We start from the raw sequence: 15,208 nt of genomic DNA on the forward strand, positions 1-15,208 counted from the left end.
AGATCAGCCTGTGTGTAGATACACACTCACAGCTGTACTGTACATACCAGGAATGTCAGAACTTCTTTCCAACACATTGGTAGCAGGAACAGAAAAGGATGTGTGCTGGTTAGTGAGTGAGGTGGAGCTAGCTGGATGGCTGTTGAGAGGCATAGGTAAGAAACTGCCATTCCCTGCAGACACTGCAGGGACTTCCACTTGAAAAAAGCAAAATAGGAGAAAGTTATTTCATTGTTAGAAGTTAAGAGGGCCAAAGAAGAGGTCTCAATAGATATCATAAATCACTTGATTCTGATCAGTTGCGTTTTGATTTTCCAAAAGCAAGAACAGTTCACAATAGCTTTATGAAATTTGCTCAGGTCTCAAAACTGAAAATGTATTATGATATTCTGTAGTAGATGGCTTTTTTTCCAGTAGTTCACTCTCTTCATTTTCTTTTTCTTCATCTTTCCTGGCCTTTCTACAAACTTTCAGATGTGTTTAGATGCAAGTGACCTTACACATGGCTGACAGACAGATAAGACATAACAAGGTCTTACATTGGCTGTACTAAGTTTCCCAAGCACAGTTTATTGCGTTAATACTGCACAAGATGAGAGAGGCCTAAGTGCAATAAATTGAGTACCATGACTCTACTTAGACACTACAGTGCTTGTAAGGATAACAAGTATTTTTTAAGAGGCTTTCCTGAAGAACAGTCACAAACACCTGACTTTTAAAAGATGCAACTTACCTGCAGCACTTGTTTTTTTTCCAAGAAGAGGACAAATGGGGAGAGAGACTCCTGCGCATTGTATAATTTCATTTGCTTATCGAAAGTTTCTTACAAAACAAGGAAAATGCACTTGCTTATTTTGAACTAGTTGGCTAGTTTCCTCGATTTTGCCCCACTCTCATTCTCAGAGTTGCTTTTGCTTTTATTTCTCCCTCCTGTCTAGCAACAACAATTAAGTCTCTATTTTGTCACTTTCTGTGGTCTAATGTTTTATCAGGAGCTGCAAACCTGTGTGTTTTGTGCCACTATAGTGTACACTGTCATCTGGAAGGAAAGCCTTTTAGAGTGGGATGTGTTTACATTGTTTATGAGGAACTGATGCATTAGTTTGTTATAGGAACCTTTCATTCTTACTGTATAAAAACAGACTTTACAAAGTGTTTTTCAGCTTTTGTGTAAACCAACATGTGAAATTCCCATGTAATTTCCTATCCAAAGATTGTTGCATTGCTACAGTCAGATAAACCAGGTATGTCATAGCTAGCCACAAACAGTTTGTCAAATCTAAAGTTTCATTTCATTCAATTCCTTTGAAAGAATCTCATCTTTGGCTTACCACTCTGAACTTTAGTACACATTATCCTCTTTACTGTAGGTAGTCTTCACTTCTGAAGAATTGATGCATTTATCTTTGCAGGATCATACTGTGACACTCTTTTTATAACAGGTTAAATAAATTCCTGATTTTTTCACGTAGCTCATCTTTCTGTCAATTAGATTTTTTGTACCCAGTACTTATACTGCCTTATGTATATATTCCTTCCCTCAGCACCTTCACTAGGTCAAGTAAGGTAGAGAGATTGATAATATTCTGAGAATTTTCCAGAAAAGGATTTCTGAGCACTTTCCAGACTCAGGCAGAACTACACCTGGGTCACATTATCCATCATAAACAAAAGGTATACACAATAAAAATTACAAAATTTAGCACTGACCCAATTTTCCACTCTTTTGCTTTCTTCTCTCAGATGGATTTAGAAGAGTTCAACTGTGCCTCTTGCTGATGCTAAGGAAGTAATTTTTCTATCAGCCAGCAGGAACGTGCTTTTCAAGCATGAGGATCCAGCTGTTCCTAGGCTACCACGTAGCTGGTCCTAAGATGCACAGATTAATAGCTACTGATAAGAGGGCATGGATTTGTTGCGTCATGAATTAGAGGTGTATAAGGAGGCAATTTTACAATGATTTCTACTCCACTAGAAGTAGAAACATGAAAGTGCATGACAACACTAGATCATCAAATCTATGACAGCAAACTTTCCCTACAAGGCAGAGTTTGCAACATGAGGCAATGTGTACTCAATGATCTTTTCCTATTCAGCCAATAACTTACCCATTTTCTTGTATTTGGGTTGTGAAGCATCAGAGCAACTCTCTGAAGAGCTTAAGAATGCTGAAAGAAAGATGATAGTAAGTGACAAATATTGAATTAGTTTGGTAATTTTAAGTTTCCACCACGGAAATTTATTTTAACTTTTTAAAGTACAAGGGGGCGTTATCAGTTTCAGTTCAGCTATTTCAGAACTGTACAGGTCCAGTGTATAAAACATGAATGTGAAAAGCCTCACGTTATTTCACTCTGACTGTGAAGTTTCAATTAGGCAGCAGATTTTTATGCCAGTAATCAAAGATTTTTGCTGCTGTTCTTGCTATTAAAGTGGGAATTGTTCAGCTAATGCTTGTTGAGGTATAGATATGCTGAAAACAAAGTTAATGCTGTCACATGGATGGATTAATAAAAGGAAGAAACACACCATGCTTAATGACATATTATAGGATAACAAGTTCTGCAGATTGTAAGGAATGTGTCTGGGGGAGCTGTTTTCACTTCCAGCCCACAACAGGATGAGCAAAGTCAGAGGAAAAACATCTGGTTGTCTAAGTGAAGAACTACATGAAAGATGCATTGAAGCTGTGGTAAACCCAAAGTACTATAATGCAAATTTAGAATTCAGACACCACAGCCTTTCAGACCCTCACTGTTTTTCACTTACAACGTTTGTGACATTTCTGCATCTTTGTGTCAGGAAACCTCTCAGTGTTTTCAGCAGCCATTTCATCCAAAATAAGGTTCCCTGCTAGAAATATGAAATATTGCCAAATGTCAACCTTTTTTATCCTAGAAAAATTATTGAAAAAGATAAAAGCAAGAGAAACATGCCAACAGGCAGGAAAAAATGAAATATGCTCCAAATAAAAGATAAAAAACAAATCATGCAATAAAACACATATCCAGATCGATGTGATTTAGAAAGCTCACAGAGCTCTGAATGCAGATTCTGTCACCCTGTGTTAGTTTCTGAACTGCTAAATATTAATATACTGCCATAAATTCAGTGGCTAATAAAACATAAATACTTCTCAGTTCTCTAATGATGAGCGAAGGATAAAACATCACAGTCTGTATCACAGCGTGATCTCAGTACTAGTAAAGTTACTTACTCATTATATGTACAAAAAGCATTAGATCTTTTAAGAGACACAGTAAAGGGTTCTAAACAGATTTTACGTTTTGTGTTGGAAGAACTGTGAAGCTATCATCCATACCATTCTTCTACTGGCAAATACTTAAGTAGTAATACTGTGTCTCATTTCCTCTAAAACCAATATAAATGTTGCCATTAGGTAAACACACAGACACACAGATTCTAAACACACTAGGGAGCAGCAAAAAGCATTTAAAAAGTCATGTGAGCTTTCTGTAGCCAGGTTTGTCCTAGGGAAGGACTGACCTTAGGTAAGTTATTCCAAATTACTTTGCTCAAATATAAAAATGGATTTACAGATATACTGTGAATCTTTCCAATTCTACAGATTTCCCAACAGCCACACTATATATATAATCTGAAATAGTAATCAGCTGCTTTTGGGCCACTACCAAAACAATGATTTTGTACCAAAAGCCAAGCAATTATCTCTGGTCAAGCACTGAATGAAGGAAACATTTACTACATGTATATTACGCCATTGCTGCATTGATCAGGGAGAGAAGTAAAATCTGACATGCTTCCTTATGCACTCTGTGCATCCTGGACAGAAATATGTCTTCATGAACTGCAGTTATACACGTGTTAAGTCCTCTGGGTGGGTCAGGTTTAATGAACATACATATATCATCTGTTTTTTGCTCAGAATAAGTCTGATGCTAATTGAGGGCATATACTGCACTAGACAGTTAAGCTGTGCATATATTATGGCCATAGTGACATGATCAGCAACTTGCTCAGAGATAAAACTGCCGTCTTTGAGAAAGGCCCGTAAAAATACAGAAACCCCTCAAATTTTGCCAAGAAAATCCTGGAAGACACTTCCCAGGGGGAAAGAAGATGATACCAGATGTATAGAAACCTTACTAGTGTTCAGATTGTGGGGATTAAGTGCAATGTAGATGTTAGCCAGGACAACGTCATGGAGAAAATTAATCTTTGCCACATAAATCTTACCAAAAGTGTCTTCCACCTGCTTCTCCTGCTGATCTTTGAGCACATATTCTGCTAATTCAGCTAGCAAGAAGGAAAAAAAGAAGGAACACAGTAATGACAGTAAATTTCACAGTAAAACTCTTGTAAGCTTACCCTCATCAACAGAATTCTGCAGTATAACTGAAGAGCTAAAATAAGTTTTTATTCTCAATTGTTGTTCAGGAAATAAAGAATATGAGAAAGGAGAAGTTGAGACAGGAAGTATTAAGCAGAAGGAGCCATTAATAGAGAGATTTTCCCCCAACAACCACAAGCTACTGTTCATCTGTCACCCCACAATGCACAGGTTCAGCTACCTTGGCTAGATCCACCACTGCATGAGGGACAGGCCACTTAACTATATGCCGCTCCTTTAGACTGAAAGTAGGATTTGTAAGAAATAATTATAGCAAATGTTTTGAAAATAATGATTAAAAAAAACCAAACAAACTGCTTTCATACCTATTCTAGCATAAGCTTCTATGGTGTTGGAACAGATATACAGTTCATCCCCATTTTCACCATTTTCCATCGTATAAAGGAAATCCATATTATTGAACTGATCACAGTTGCTGGCATCAGCTTCAGGATCTAGAATTAAAGAGAAGTACACATTGGCTCAATGAATACCGTAACCAAGGAGTAAAGAAAAACAGGTAGCAGGAGATACAGAAAAGGCAGATTTGTTACTTCAACATAAGGCTTTAGCTCTTCATTGTATGTTGGCTAAGTAGGAAAAGAATTGAACTCTGAGTAATTTATCACTCAGAAATCAACACTTTTCTTTTTCTGAACTCTGAGACTAAACCCTGAGACTAGTAAATAAAACAGTTCCAGAATCTGTTTTATGACACCAAGGCCTACACGCACAGCCCAGACTCATCCATACTATCAAACCTTCTTATTCTTCAGGATATGGCAGTACCATCCACATTCCCTGTTCAGAATGATGTTAGGTCCATGGTAACCTCTGAACTGCAGCTACAAATTGCCTGTGAAGCTGCTAGCTGGGCAAGGCCAAAAACATGTCAAAGACCATGCTAACGTCTTAACAGAAGAGATGTCCACCTTCCAATAACTGGCACCATGTCCTGATAATGTTCAGTTTATCTACATCATCTTAGACTTTGCTAAGGCTCAAGCATATTCAGATCACTGAAACTTCCCTGATGTAACAAGAGTCAGTCCTTGATCCCTAAATTCATCTTACTTTCAGTCACTAGGCAAGTGAGGCCATGGATGTGAAGAAACACTCCTGCAGGTGTTATTAACAGGCAGAAGTTGAGAGCACAAAGCTCAATCTGGGAAATAGTTAGTCACAAAGATGAATCCAGATTCTGGTGCTCAGTTCTTCACTGATTTGCCCATGTACCTGCTGACACTGGTCACTCATGGAAGCAACAAGGATTGTGTTGGTGCTTTAGGATCTCAGAAGGAAGGCTAGTTTGTTTGCAGACTGGCTTCATCACAAACTCATCTAACAGTTTCTCTTTTGCAAAGCTTTTGGCTTCAAACTACAAAAGTATTGACAGTTACATGTAACCAGCTTACAACAGGAACATTTGCAAATAAACTACTTACAGGAATGATGAACCAAAGACATTATTCTCACATCTTGATGAGTCGCAAGTATAGTATGTTTTGTTAGACTTACTGAGCAGGAAGCTGTAAATATGTACAGTTTTCAAAACACGATAGTTTCTGGAAGCAGTCATTATTTTATATACAGATACAAAGTCATCATATTGTAAGACCAAGTGTCTCTTGAATTTAGCCCAGCCACCATGATAAACTGACTGTAATTGAGAGGAGATAGTAATAACTTATAGCATGATGATTAAAATAATCAAGCATTTTTTAGTGTTTTACTAACCTGCAGAGAAGTCACCTTCTTCATTTCCAGATGACTTAGGATCAAAGAGAGTATACAGATGCAATGGGTCGATATCACTGTGCAGTAAATCAAGATAGCTGTTTTCAGGCAGAAATGCTGAATCCATGATTTGTCTCTTGCTGTCTGAAATCAAATTATGAAATAGTTAGCTATGACAAAACCCCAGTTTTGTCAGCCAAAACTACAAGTCCTGGCCTGTGGCTTTCTGTTGAAAAGACATTGAGGTACCATGGTACATGGAACTGCTGTGGCTTACCAAGTCTTGCGTTATTACCCTGAGTTACGGAAACTTACAGATTCAGATACAGCTTCCAGTGAGACTTACCTACTTTTTACTCCAGTCAGGGGAGTGGGATACTGCAGTCTGACCACCTGGACCAAGAGTGTCAAGTACTGAATAAGTCACAACTCCTGTATCTTTATCAGGATATAAATGATGCAAGCACAGATCCAGCAGGTATTGGGGAAATGAGAAAACTGCAGTGAAGAGGATGGAAGAAGAACCTCATTCTTTACGATAAGGACAATTTCTCTTCAGGGGAAGCAGCTTCTGGCTGGGATGCTACACGCAGTTCCTAAGCCCTAGAGGTGGCACTAGCAGACATCACCTCAGCACAGCAAGGAAGAGTGAAAGGTAGGACAAGTATTTTATATAATGATTTCCCAAACTGTATGGTTGATTGTGACAGAATGGCATGGTCACATTGAGATTTAGTTTCTGGTAACAGACATTCATTGACATTTTGGAATCTATCACAAATATTTTTTAATCATTTTTCTTTCCCGCTCAGAACTCATGCATGCACCTACTCATGAGTTGTGAGTTGCTACAGCCTTTCAGGGTGCCATACAGTACGAATCTGACTGACCTAAGGTTCTCCCTGCTCTAGTCCCCCATGTTTATTTGAGAACTGCTTAGACTGCTGCAGCTACATTTCTTGAAAAAGTTTATCTCTTCCTCCACCTTATGTTAAATCCCTTCTATTTCCTTCTAGTGAAGCAGACACCAACATAAGCTCAAATATTCCTCCTGGATATTCCATAGGTAGTGGAATAACACTACTTGTTTGTTATTCATCATCTTTATTAAACTATTTCAAAACCAGATATTGGATCCTCAGTGTTTACAGGTTGCTGATATGAATGCCACCTGGGCTGGTGATCCAAGTAATTTACTCCACCATAATACTGAGATGCCAGCATGATATGAACAAACAGCAACACTTCCAGACCATATCCTGTCAGAATAGGTGTCCACACACCACAACCGTGAAAAAAAATTCTGCTTGGCTGAATTCCATATTTTGGAATGAAGGACAGCTGTAATACAGCTCTCATATGTTCTGCCTTTAGCAGAATGCCATTGATGTCCCTGGTTGCACATGTCTACTTTCCTGAGGCGTGCAAATGTGGAGCAGCCTGCTGCACCACGAGGTCTACCTGCAACATGAAAACAGAAATACAGCTAACACTGCAGCTCTGATGAAAGAAGGCAGAGCAGACCTAGTCACACACTAACACATGCTGCTTTGTTATTAACTAATCTTCATTCCTCTTACCCCTCTACAGAGCTGTCCCTCTGAACAGCTTGGAAATGGACCTCTCTGCATTCTGCTGCAGAAGACACCAGAATCTAAAACCAGACCTTAGAAGAGCGAGTGGACACAGTGAGGTCCCATGAGTAGGAAAAACCTACATCCAGGCAGGTAGTTCTTTTTCATGTTGTGTGGCCTCATAACGTTGTCTAGGTAGCAAAAACATCTATATCATTGCCCGCCATGCTATAAATGGAAGGCAGAAGTTGACAAACCTGCGTAAGAAGCATGAATGAAGTTATAAATTTAACAGATCAATTTTTTGGTTTGTTGCAACATTTTTCTTTGCCCCTTGCTTTGTTGAATTTTTGTAAATTCTTTTTGTAAATTGTCCTTTTGTAAAACCTAAACACATTTGGGCCTTTCAGAATGTCAGGTTGCTGGACTTTGTAACACTGCTGAAGCATTACCGCTGAGTCAATACAAATTTGGGTGTAGAGACAGAGAAGTAATTGGGCAGAAGCCATAAAGGCAATGCAAGACAGACAAATGTATCACTCCAAGTTCAGTGATTAGCAAACTGCTTGATTACAGCAGAAAAAAAAAGGTCAAGTCCTAGGGAAAGAGACTGAGCAGGCTTACTTAATCTTCATGAAAATAACAGGCTTTAATTAAGTCACAGTCATAAGAGCTTTTGTTATTTTAAACCTCTCATTCAATACCATTTTCCTGTGGATAAATACACAAGTAATGTAAAATGTTTACATGGCTACAATGGTGAGGAAGTTAGGAAGCAATCAAGAGAAAGTCTTGCCAGTGTCAGGGCCAGCTAGAGAGCTGAAAATTAAAGTGTAAAAGGTGTTTTAACCCAGGAGCACAGGAGCGAGAGACACATAGTTGTCTACCCTGGGAAGAAAGAAGACTGCCGCTCTTTCAAGAATGAAAAGCTTGATTACTTGTCCTTTTTCTTTCACTGGTCTGAATGTCCCTCAGCCTATCCACATTTTTCTTCGTTACTTTGGTTTTGACACAAATCTATACATAGCTGGCTTTCTATTGACTACATTGGATTTAGGATGCTGTGGTTTCTTTCTGCAGCTGAACCAACATATTCTTAATAGCAGGCGTGCTTTGCTGCATTAAAATCACAGTGCCACCATGGAAAGCATTCTGTCCAAAGGTGCGGGAAAAAAGAAATGAGTTTTGGAAAGGGGAAAATTTCTACACTAAGAGCCAAAGGCAAGGAGACTTAGACCTCAGGGCCAGCAAGTGTTTTGCTGTGAAGCACACAAAATGAGACCAGACGTTACTAAGCTTGTTTACAACAGCAATTCCTTTCCCAGGGCTTCTGCTTCCTTCTCACAGCATTCCAGCAGGTCCCTGTCTGAGACCAAGGATGCATAAGCTCTATATTGGTCAGCTTTTTCTCCATTTCACACATGATTTTGACTTAGTTTACTGATAACACATTCCCTTTGGTGTCCCATACAGTGCTGCCAAAATGGGTGACACATTTTCACATCAGAGCACTAAAAATTTTTCTAATAATGTCTGCGTTAGTGCTGTGAACACTAGAGCCAGCTCTCAGCAGGAGGAAGGCAGACACCCCACAGACCTGCAAGACTAAGGGCTGTAGTCCCCAGGGATGCCTGTGCTCTCTTTGCAGCAGGCCTCCATGCACGAAGTGCATGTGCCGGGCAGGGGGAAAGGCAGGACATACTTCCGAATGTATTTCCATGCCATTCAAAAAGTCCAATCCTTTGTTGTTGATGATGGTTTAGACAGTTTTTTTCTTTAAATCTTTAAATAACACTTTCTTTCTCTCTCAGCCTATACACTCTGGCTGCATCACTATATTCAGCAGACCTGTGTTCCCTTTGTATTACCTCTGCGATGATTCAGCGCGCATCTGCTACAGCAAGGCTTCTACTTGGGATGCATTTGTTTTAGTGCTGTATTCTGCATATATAGCACAACAATATGATTCATTTCTACAACTCTTGAAGTTTTTTTTCAGTGCTTTTTTTAGAGTCCAAGTGATACCATATGAATTAAAAGTGCCAGAAAAGTAGTAAAAGAAATAACGAACATCACCATACCAGGACAAAGAGTCCGGTTAAAGGAGTAGGTGTTCACTTAAATCACATACAAGTCTTAAGAGTTAGATGGGGTATCTTAAGATTTCTAAAGATAAGAGAGGTGGTTCAATTTATCATTTTATCCCAATAATTTTATATAACCAGGTCTTATATTTTAAAGGATCAACATATTAAACACTCCAGGCAATGGGGTCTGCTACTAGTTAAATCAAATGGTATCTAAGAGAATGGAGAAGGTTTATACAGACAATAATGTAACACCTACTCCCAAAAGAAGGTGGATGCTTCTGAGAAGACTGGTTACAGGGTTTCCTTCCCAAAAAACTGTTGACATCTGAACTGACAAGTAGTAAAAGAATCTCCCACATGAGTATAGAGGTTAACAAAATGAAAATATGTAAAGTCATTTCAGGAACAGAGGAAACCCCCCTGCAATTTAATTTTTGTTCCAGTTTAGGAAGCTGAGGATAATTCATAGAAAAGAGTAGTAGTGCCATGCAAATCACACATTTCTCAACAGAGGATGATATAACATTACAGCTGAAAGTCTTAAATTACAGAAAAATAAGGGAGGAAGACTGCTGTGAAGACAGAACACAAAATTAAAGACAAAATTTGCTGAAGAAATTTTATTTTCTTGCAACACCCCAGACTCATTAAGTGTTACACAAGAATCCAAGTGAAGCAAGCTGACAAAAACCAGGTTATATCAAACTCTAAATAAGGAGTCCAGTGAAACACTGGTGCTTTGGGCTAAAAGCTCAGTATCATCAGCCACAATTTTAAAGGTGTTTTTTTTTTAAAATAACTTTAGAAAGCCTTCTCTCTTCTTCTGCACCCCCCAAAGATTATGTCATTGTGCACAATACACACACCAGAACCAGGGATGCATTTCCCAGCTTTTGCCACAGGCAATGCTTTAGGGCAATGTTCTCTGGGAGGTAGGCACCCCAGCAGCAAGGAGGGATGAAGTCCCCTCCATGCTACAGCCGCCTGTCTCCCTTTCCTCAAATCCATCACCAACAGTTCCTCTGTTCCACAGGTACCTAAAAGATTTTCCCATCAGCAATGGCCTTATTATCTGTAAACTGCAAGTAATGGTGCTCAACTTATATTTAGCTTTGAAGTTTTTAGTTTCTATTTCAGATCTATGAAAGGCTTACACATCTGAAAGCCAGTTTAAAATTTTCTTATTGTTTTACCCAATGTAATAAAAGATACTACATTTACTGACAGTCTTTATCTTGCTGGTGGAGTGGTGTGTTACTTTCCATAGGCTTTTTTTTCAGTGTCCAAAAAGTAAGAACAGCAGAGATGACACTGAAAAAAAAGCTGCTCCATATCCTGCCACATTCTCTTTTGTCTGCCTTAGCAAGGAGTTTAAAGAAGTTAGAAAAGTATAAATATCAGATAAGAGGAGCTTCTACCTTTCAATTAACTTAACTGTTGTGACCAACACAACAGATAAGAGAAATGTTACTAGCCTTGTGCTGGAGACAGTCGAGTTCTGGCAGACTAATAACGTACTGTCCTGCAGGTGTACCAGTTGTGATTTGCAAGCAGAATTTGCTTTTCATATCCAGTATCACCTCATGTGTCACAGCTCCCATCCCAGCAGTAAGATTAAAAAAACCAGCACAGCAGACACCTTGCCTATAAGCTTTTTTAGCAGGAAAAAGTACATTTGCACTCAGAGACTTTGTTCAAGACAGAATCTCAGCCCTATGAAATAGGAAAGTAAAGCTCGAAGATCTCTTGCCAGATCTGTGAAAAAAATGGAAATAAGACAGTTTCTGCTGATGATCCTCAGTTTCACTTTCCATAGGAGTAACTTTTATACAAAAAACAAGTATTCTAACAGAGTCTAAAACAAACTACAGCAACCTTTTTGAGCAAGTAACACAGCTACCCACAACACAAAATCACTAAAAAGTCTCCAAAATTTCACCCACATTGGCTTCATCCTAATATTTCAAGTAATACAAGTCCAAATACTGACACACCACAGTTACCAGTATCTACAAAAGGTAAGAGAAGATGAATTTGGCATGACATACCACTGCATTCAGGAGCTGAGGAAAAACTGACCTTAGGAAACAGGACAGTTCCTGTTCTTTCACTCTAGATTCAGTACCAAAACCGAAGAGAGCTGCTGTCATTGCCCAGGGCTTATAGAAAGTGCACCAGAAACAAGGAAATGAGCCAGACTAGTCACTGCAGCAAACTTAAAGGCTCAGGGGGAATTCCAAAATGGAAAGTTAAGAGGAACACCCCTTCTAGCAATCCTGGTATATTAAGCACCGTTACCTTTACCAGCCACTTGTCACCACGAAGAGGAGCTTGAACTTGTCACTAGTTAGGAATAGATTGAAATCATTCAGTTGGAAACCAAAATTGGGTGAGAGCCAGCAGTAACAACTTCTGGTGCTCCCCAGAATTATTCCTCTCTTTTCTTATTCCAGCTCAAACCTGTCTCAAAGTCATGCTGTTAAACAGTCTATCAGTAAGAACAAAGCAAACAGTGTGCAGACACTCTTACCTTGCAGCTCCATTTGGTGAAACAGAAGTGAAAGTATTTCTTTCACATGTTGACAGACTATACCAATAACAAAATTAGCCTGCTGCCTTATGCAAACGCTGGTTGCCATTGGCCCAAAATGACAAGTAGGATGTTCTACAAAGCAGGAGTTCATAAATCCTAAAATCTGTAAGTTTCAGGATTCAGGGTTTGCTTGTAGCAGTATCTGACAGAATGTTTATTCATCTAATCATTGCTTGCCCTGCCAGTGCCTACCTGACATAAGACAACCTTTTGCAAACCAAGTTCATTCACGTGTTCCTATCATGATGTCGATAGCTGATCCTATGTGGCTCTGCAAGCTTATTTGCCTATTTTTCTATTTTTTATCATGAATAGACCTACATAAATTAGAAATTAATTATGGAGGAGAATATATTCCCAAGTGAGCTAATATTTTTTTGTAGTACTATTCCATTGGCTATAGTTTATAACAAAAGTTCCACCAGAGTCTGAAGGGGAAAGAAAGGATGTGGTATTGGATGAAATCAATGACATCCGGGACTTTCTGTCTCAGTAAGGCAAGTTTCTAATCAGCTGCTTGGTAACAAACACCTTCTGTACAAGGCAGCACCTCCTACAAGCAAAGTAGCTGCTGATCTGTGTAAGCCTTTTCCGTTTGTAGAGATGATCCACTTAGAGCATAGAATCATTTAGGCTGGCAAAGACCTTCGAGATCAGGTCCAACCATTTAACTTCCACCAGGTCCCAAGGGAACACTCTCACTGAGAAGAGATAAAGCTGCTTCCTTGCTGGGAGCAACCAATCTGTTGCCCAGCCTGCAATGCAGAGCACCAGCCTCTTTGGGCTCTCCAACCAGCCAGGCACCTGTGTTCTTGGTATTCCTCTACACACATTAGAAGAAAAGCAACATCTTGGTATAACAGCATTCAGAGCAGAAAACACAGTGAAAAGCTGCACAAATACAGATTCTGTATTTTAGTGCTCTGTTTTGATAGGAGACAATAATACAGTCACTGCATAAGAAATCCCTACAAAACTTAAGAGGGTTATTTGTTAGCCCTATTCTAATGCGCAGCACAACCCAACAAGTTATAAGCTCCTTTACTGGTCCTGGAGGCAGATTTCTTCATCAGTTCCTGAGGCTGTAGTCCCAGGAGGCGATCTACACATACTTCAAGAATGACAGTCTGGAGATCAAAAGAGTTCAGCTGTTTACTGTGATTCCAGTTCGCAACTGCAGCAAAGACTGTCAGCTTTTTGCACAACACCCACAGCTGCTTAGAAACAGCAGAAAGAACCGCTGGATCAGATCAGAGTACTGGTTCATCTAGTGGACTAGTCTATAAAGATGGTCTTAGAGACAAAGGGAAAAGCAAACTGGAAAACAAGAGGCTGTGAGACAGCTGAGAACTGCCTGAGCTTCTCAGGTGACCATCAGCTTCTTTCATTTTGTTTGCTGCCATGCTGCTCTACTGCAAAAGGAGGGAACAGAGCATATCGATTAGCATTGGAAACACTGCAAAACAGATGTCAATAGCACACTTTGCAAGAAAGGGAAAGCTGGGACTTCTTTGTCCAAAATTGTAAAGCTCTATTTTGTGGTAGAAGAAATAGTTGCAAAACTATTAAGTAGTTAGCAAGAAACCTGCTGATACCAATCTGTTCCTGACACAAGTTTTCTTTGCAAGTCTTCTTCAGAGTGAAATGATGATTGAACATAAGGCTGAAAAATTTAAAAATTTCAAAAAGAAAGTCAGAAAAGAATTTGCTTCAAAGGAAGCTGAAGTATCAAATACAATTGGATTAAATTCCTGGTGAATTAATATCTTTTAAATCACTGGGGTTTAAGCCTATCTCTACTACAAAACCTAGAGAAAAGTGACAATGGTTGAACATGTGATAGATGAAGGCTAATGCTTCTTCTGATGCACTTCAGCTTCCTTCTGTCATGTCTCAAACACAGGCTTCGTGACAGAGATACAGTCAGGCATGAAAGGATCAAGATCTCCAAATGGAGATTTTAGGTGCTACCATCACAAAACCAAGAAGGAGCAGATATCTTTTCAAGCACTTCAGAGATTTAATTAAAAGTAGAAACCAGACTATATATACTCCCAGCATAAGTGACACTAGGCCATTTGCTATATTATTCTACATTTAAAATATGAATTCTTGGCATTGATTTGAATGTGTGTAATAATACAGCTAAAATCTTCCAGGTCAGTATTTTGTTCCCCCATAAATTGTCTTAATTCTCCCTGCCCACCCCCCCACCCCACCCCCCCCCACCCCCCGGCACCGCCAGCATTTCCTCTTGTACTTTCATCAATGCCTTAAGAAGTTATGTCCAATACTGTTTTTTAGGAAAGGGAAAAATTTAGACCCCTCACTACGTTGCAGCCCAAGGTCCTTCCATCAGTTTTACAGGACTACCTCAATATTCTATTGAGTATTCTTTTACTATCCTTTAACAGTTGCTTTGTTTTGTAAAAGTAATTCTGAATGCTATAGTTTAAGCTGGGGTTCTGTCATTTTATATAGGATGGACAATATTAGGATTGTCCCAGAGCTACCCCTGTTCTCCAACATATACATTAATCCTCTGGTGGGTCAGATTAAAGAGTTTACTGCCTAAGAACTATAAAGTGTCTGGATTTTTCTCTCTCCTGCTGCCCAATAAAAATGGCATCCAGCTTCATAAGTCATTAAGTACTCCCCCTCCTTAAATCTGCAGCAGTCTCCTGTAGACAGTGCAGTTTTGCTGCCTTTAGACATCTGGAATTTGAAGTGGACAGCACTCCTCCATATAAGATTGAAAAAAAGATTTCCCAACATGAGTTGTCAGCATGTGCCATGAATAAATGAAACTCAGATTATTAATGGTTGGCATGTTACTTGAGAA

At 39.2% G+C, this 15,208-nt stretch overlaps 1 protein-coding gene across 13 annotated transcripts in view; it reads right to left on the reverse strand.

Moving 5' to 3' along the window:
* Positions 1-15,208, reverse strand: part of CIITA (class II major histocompatibility complex transactivator) — a 43,091-nt gene that overhangs the window by 23,409 nt on the left and 4,474 nt on the right. For 8 of the 13 annotated variants that reach the window (XR_008821634.1, XR_008821633.1, XM_056337605.1 and 5 more), the window contains exons 3-8: positions 6,110-6,253; positions 4,699-4,827; positions 4,219-4,278; positions 2,770-2,853; positions 2,109-2,168; positions 48-197 (exon numbers count right to left, since the gene is read on the reverse strand). Coding sequence is in view for 11 of the 13 variants with exons in the window: in XM_056337605.1 (XP_056193580.1) it covers positions 48-197; positions 2,109-2,168; positions 2,770-2,853; positions 4,219-4,278; positions 4,699-4,827; positions 6,110-6,253 (627 nt within the window). In the remaining 2 variants the exon portion in view is untranslated. The other 5 variants (XM_056337603.1, XM_056337612.1, XM_056337610.1 and 2 more) reach the window with 5 other exon arrangements.

The sequence above is a fragment of the Falco biarmicus genome, chromosome 4, assembly GCF_023638135.1.
Source record: "Falco biarmicus isolate bFalBia1 chromosome 4, bFalBia1.pri, whole genome shotgun sequence".
In the NCBI taxonomy this organism is placed as follows: Eukaryota; Metazoa; Chordata; class Aves; order Falconiformes; family Falconidae; genus Falco; species Falco biarmicus.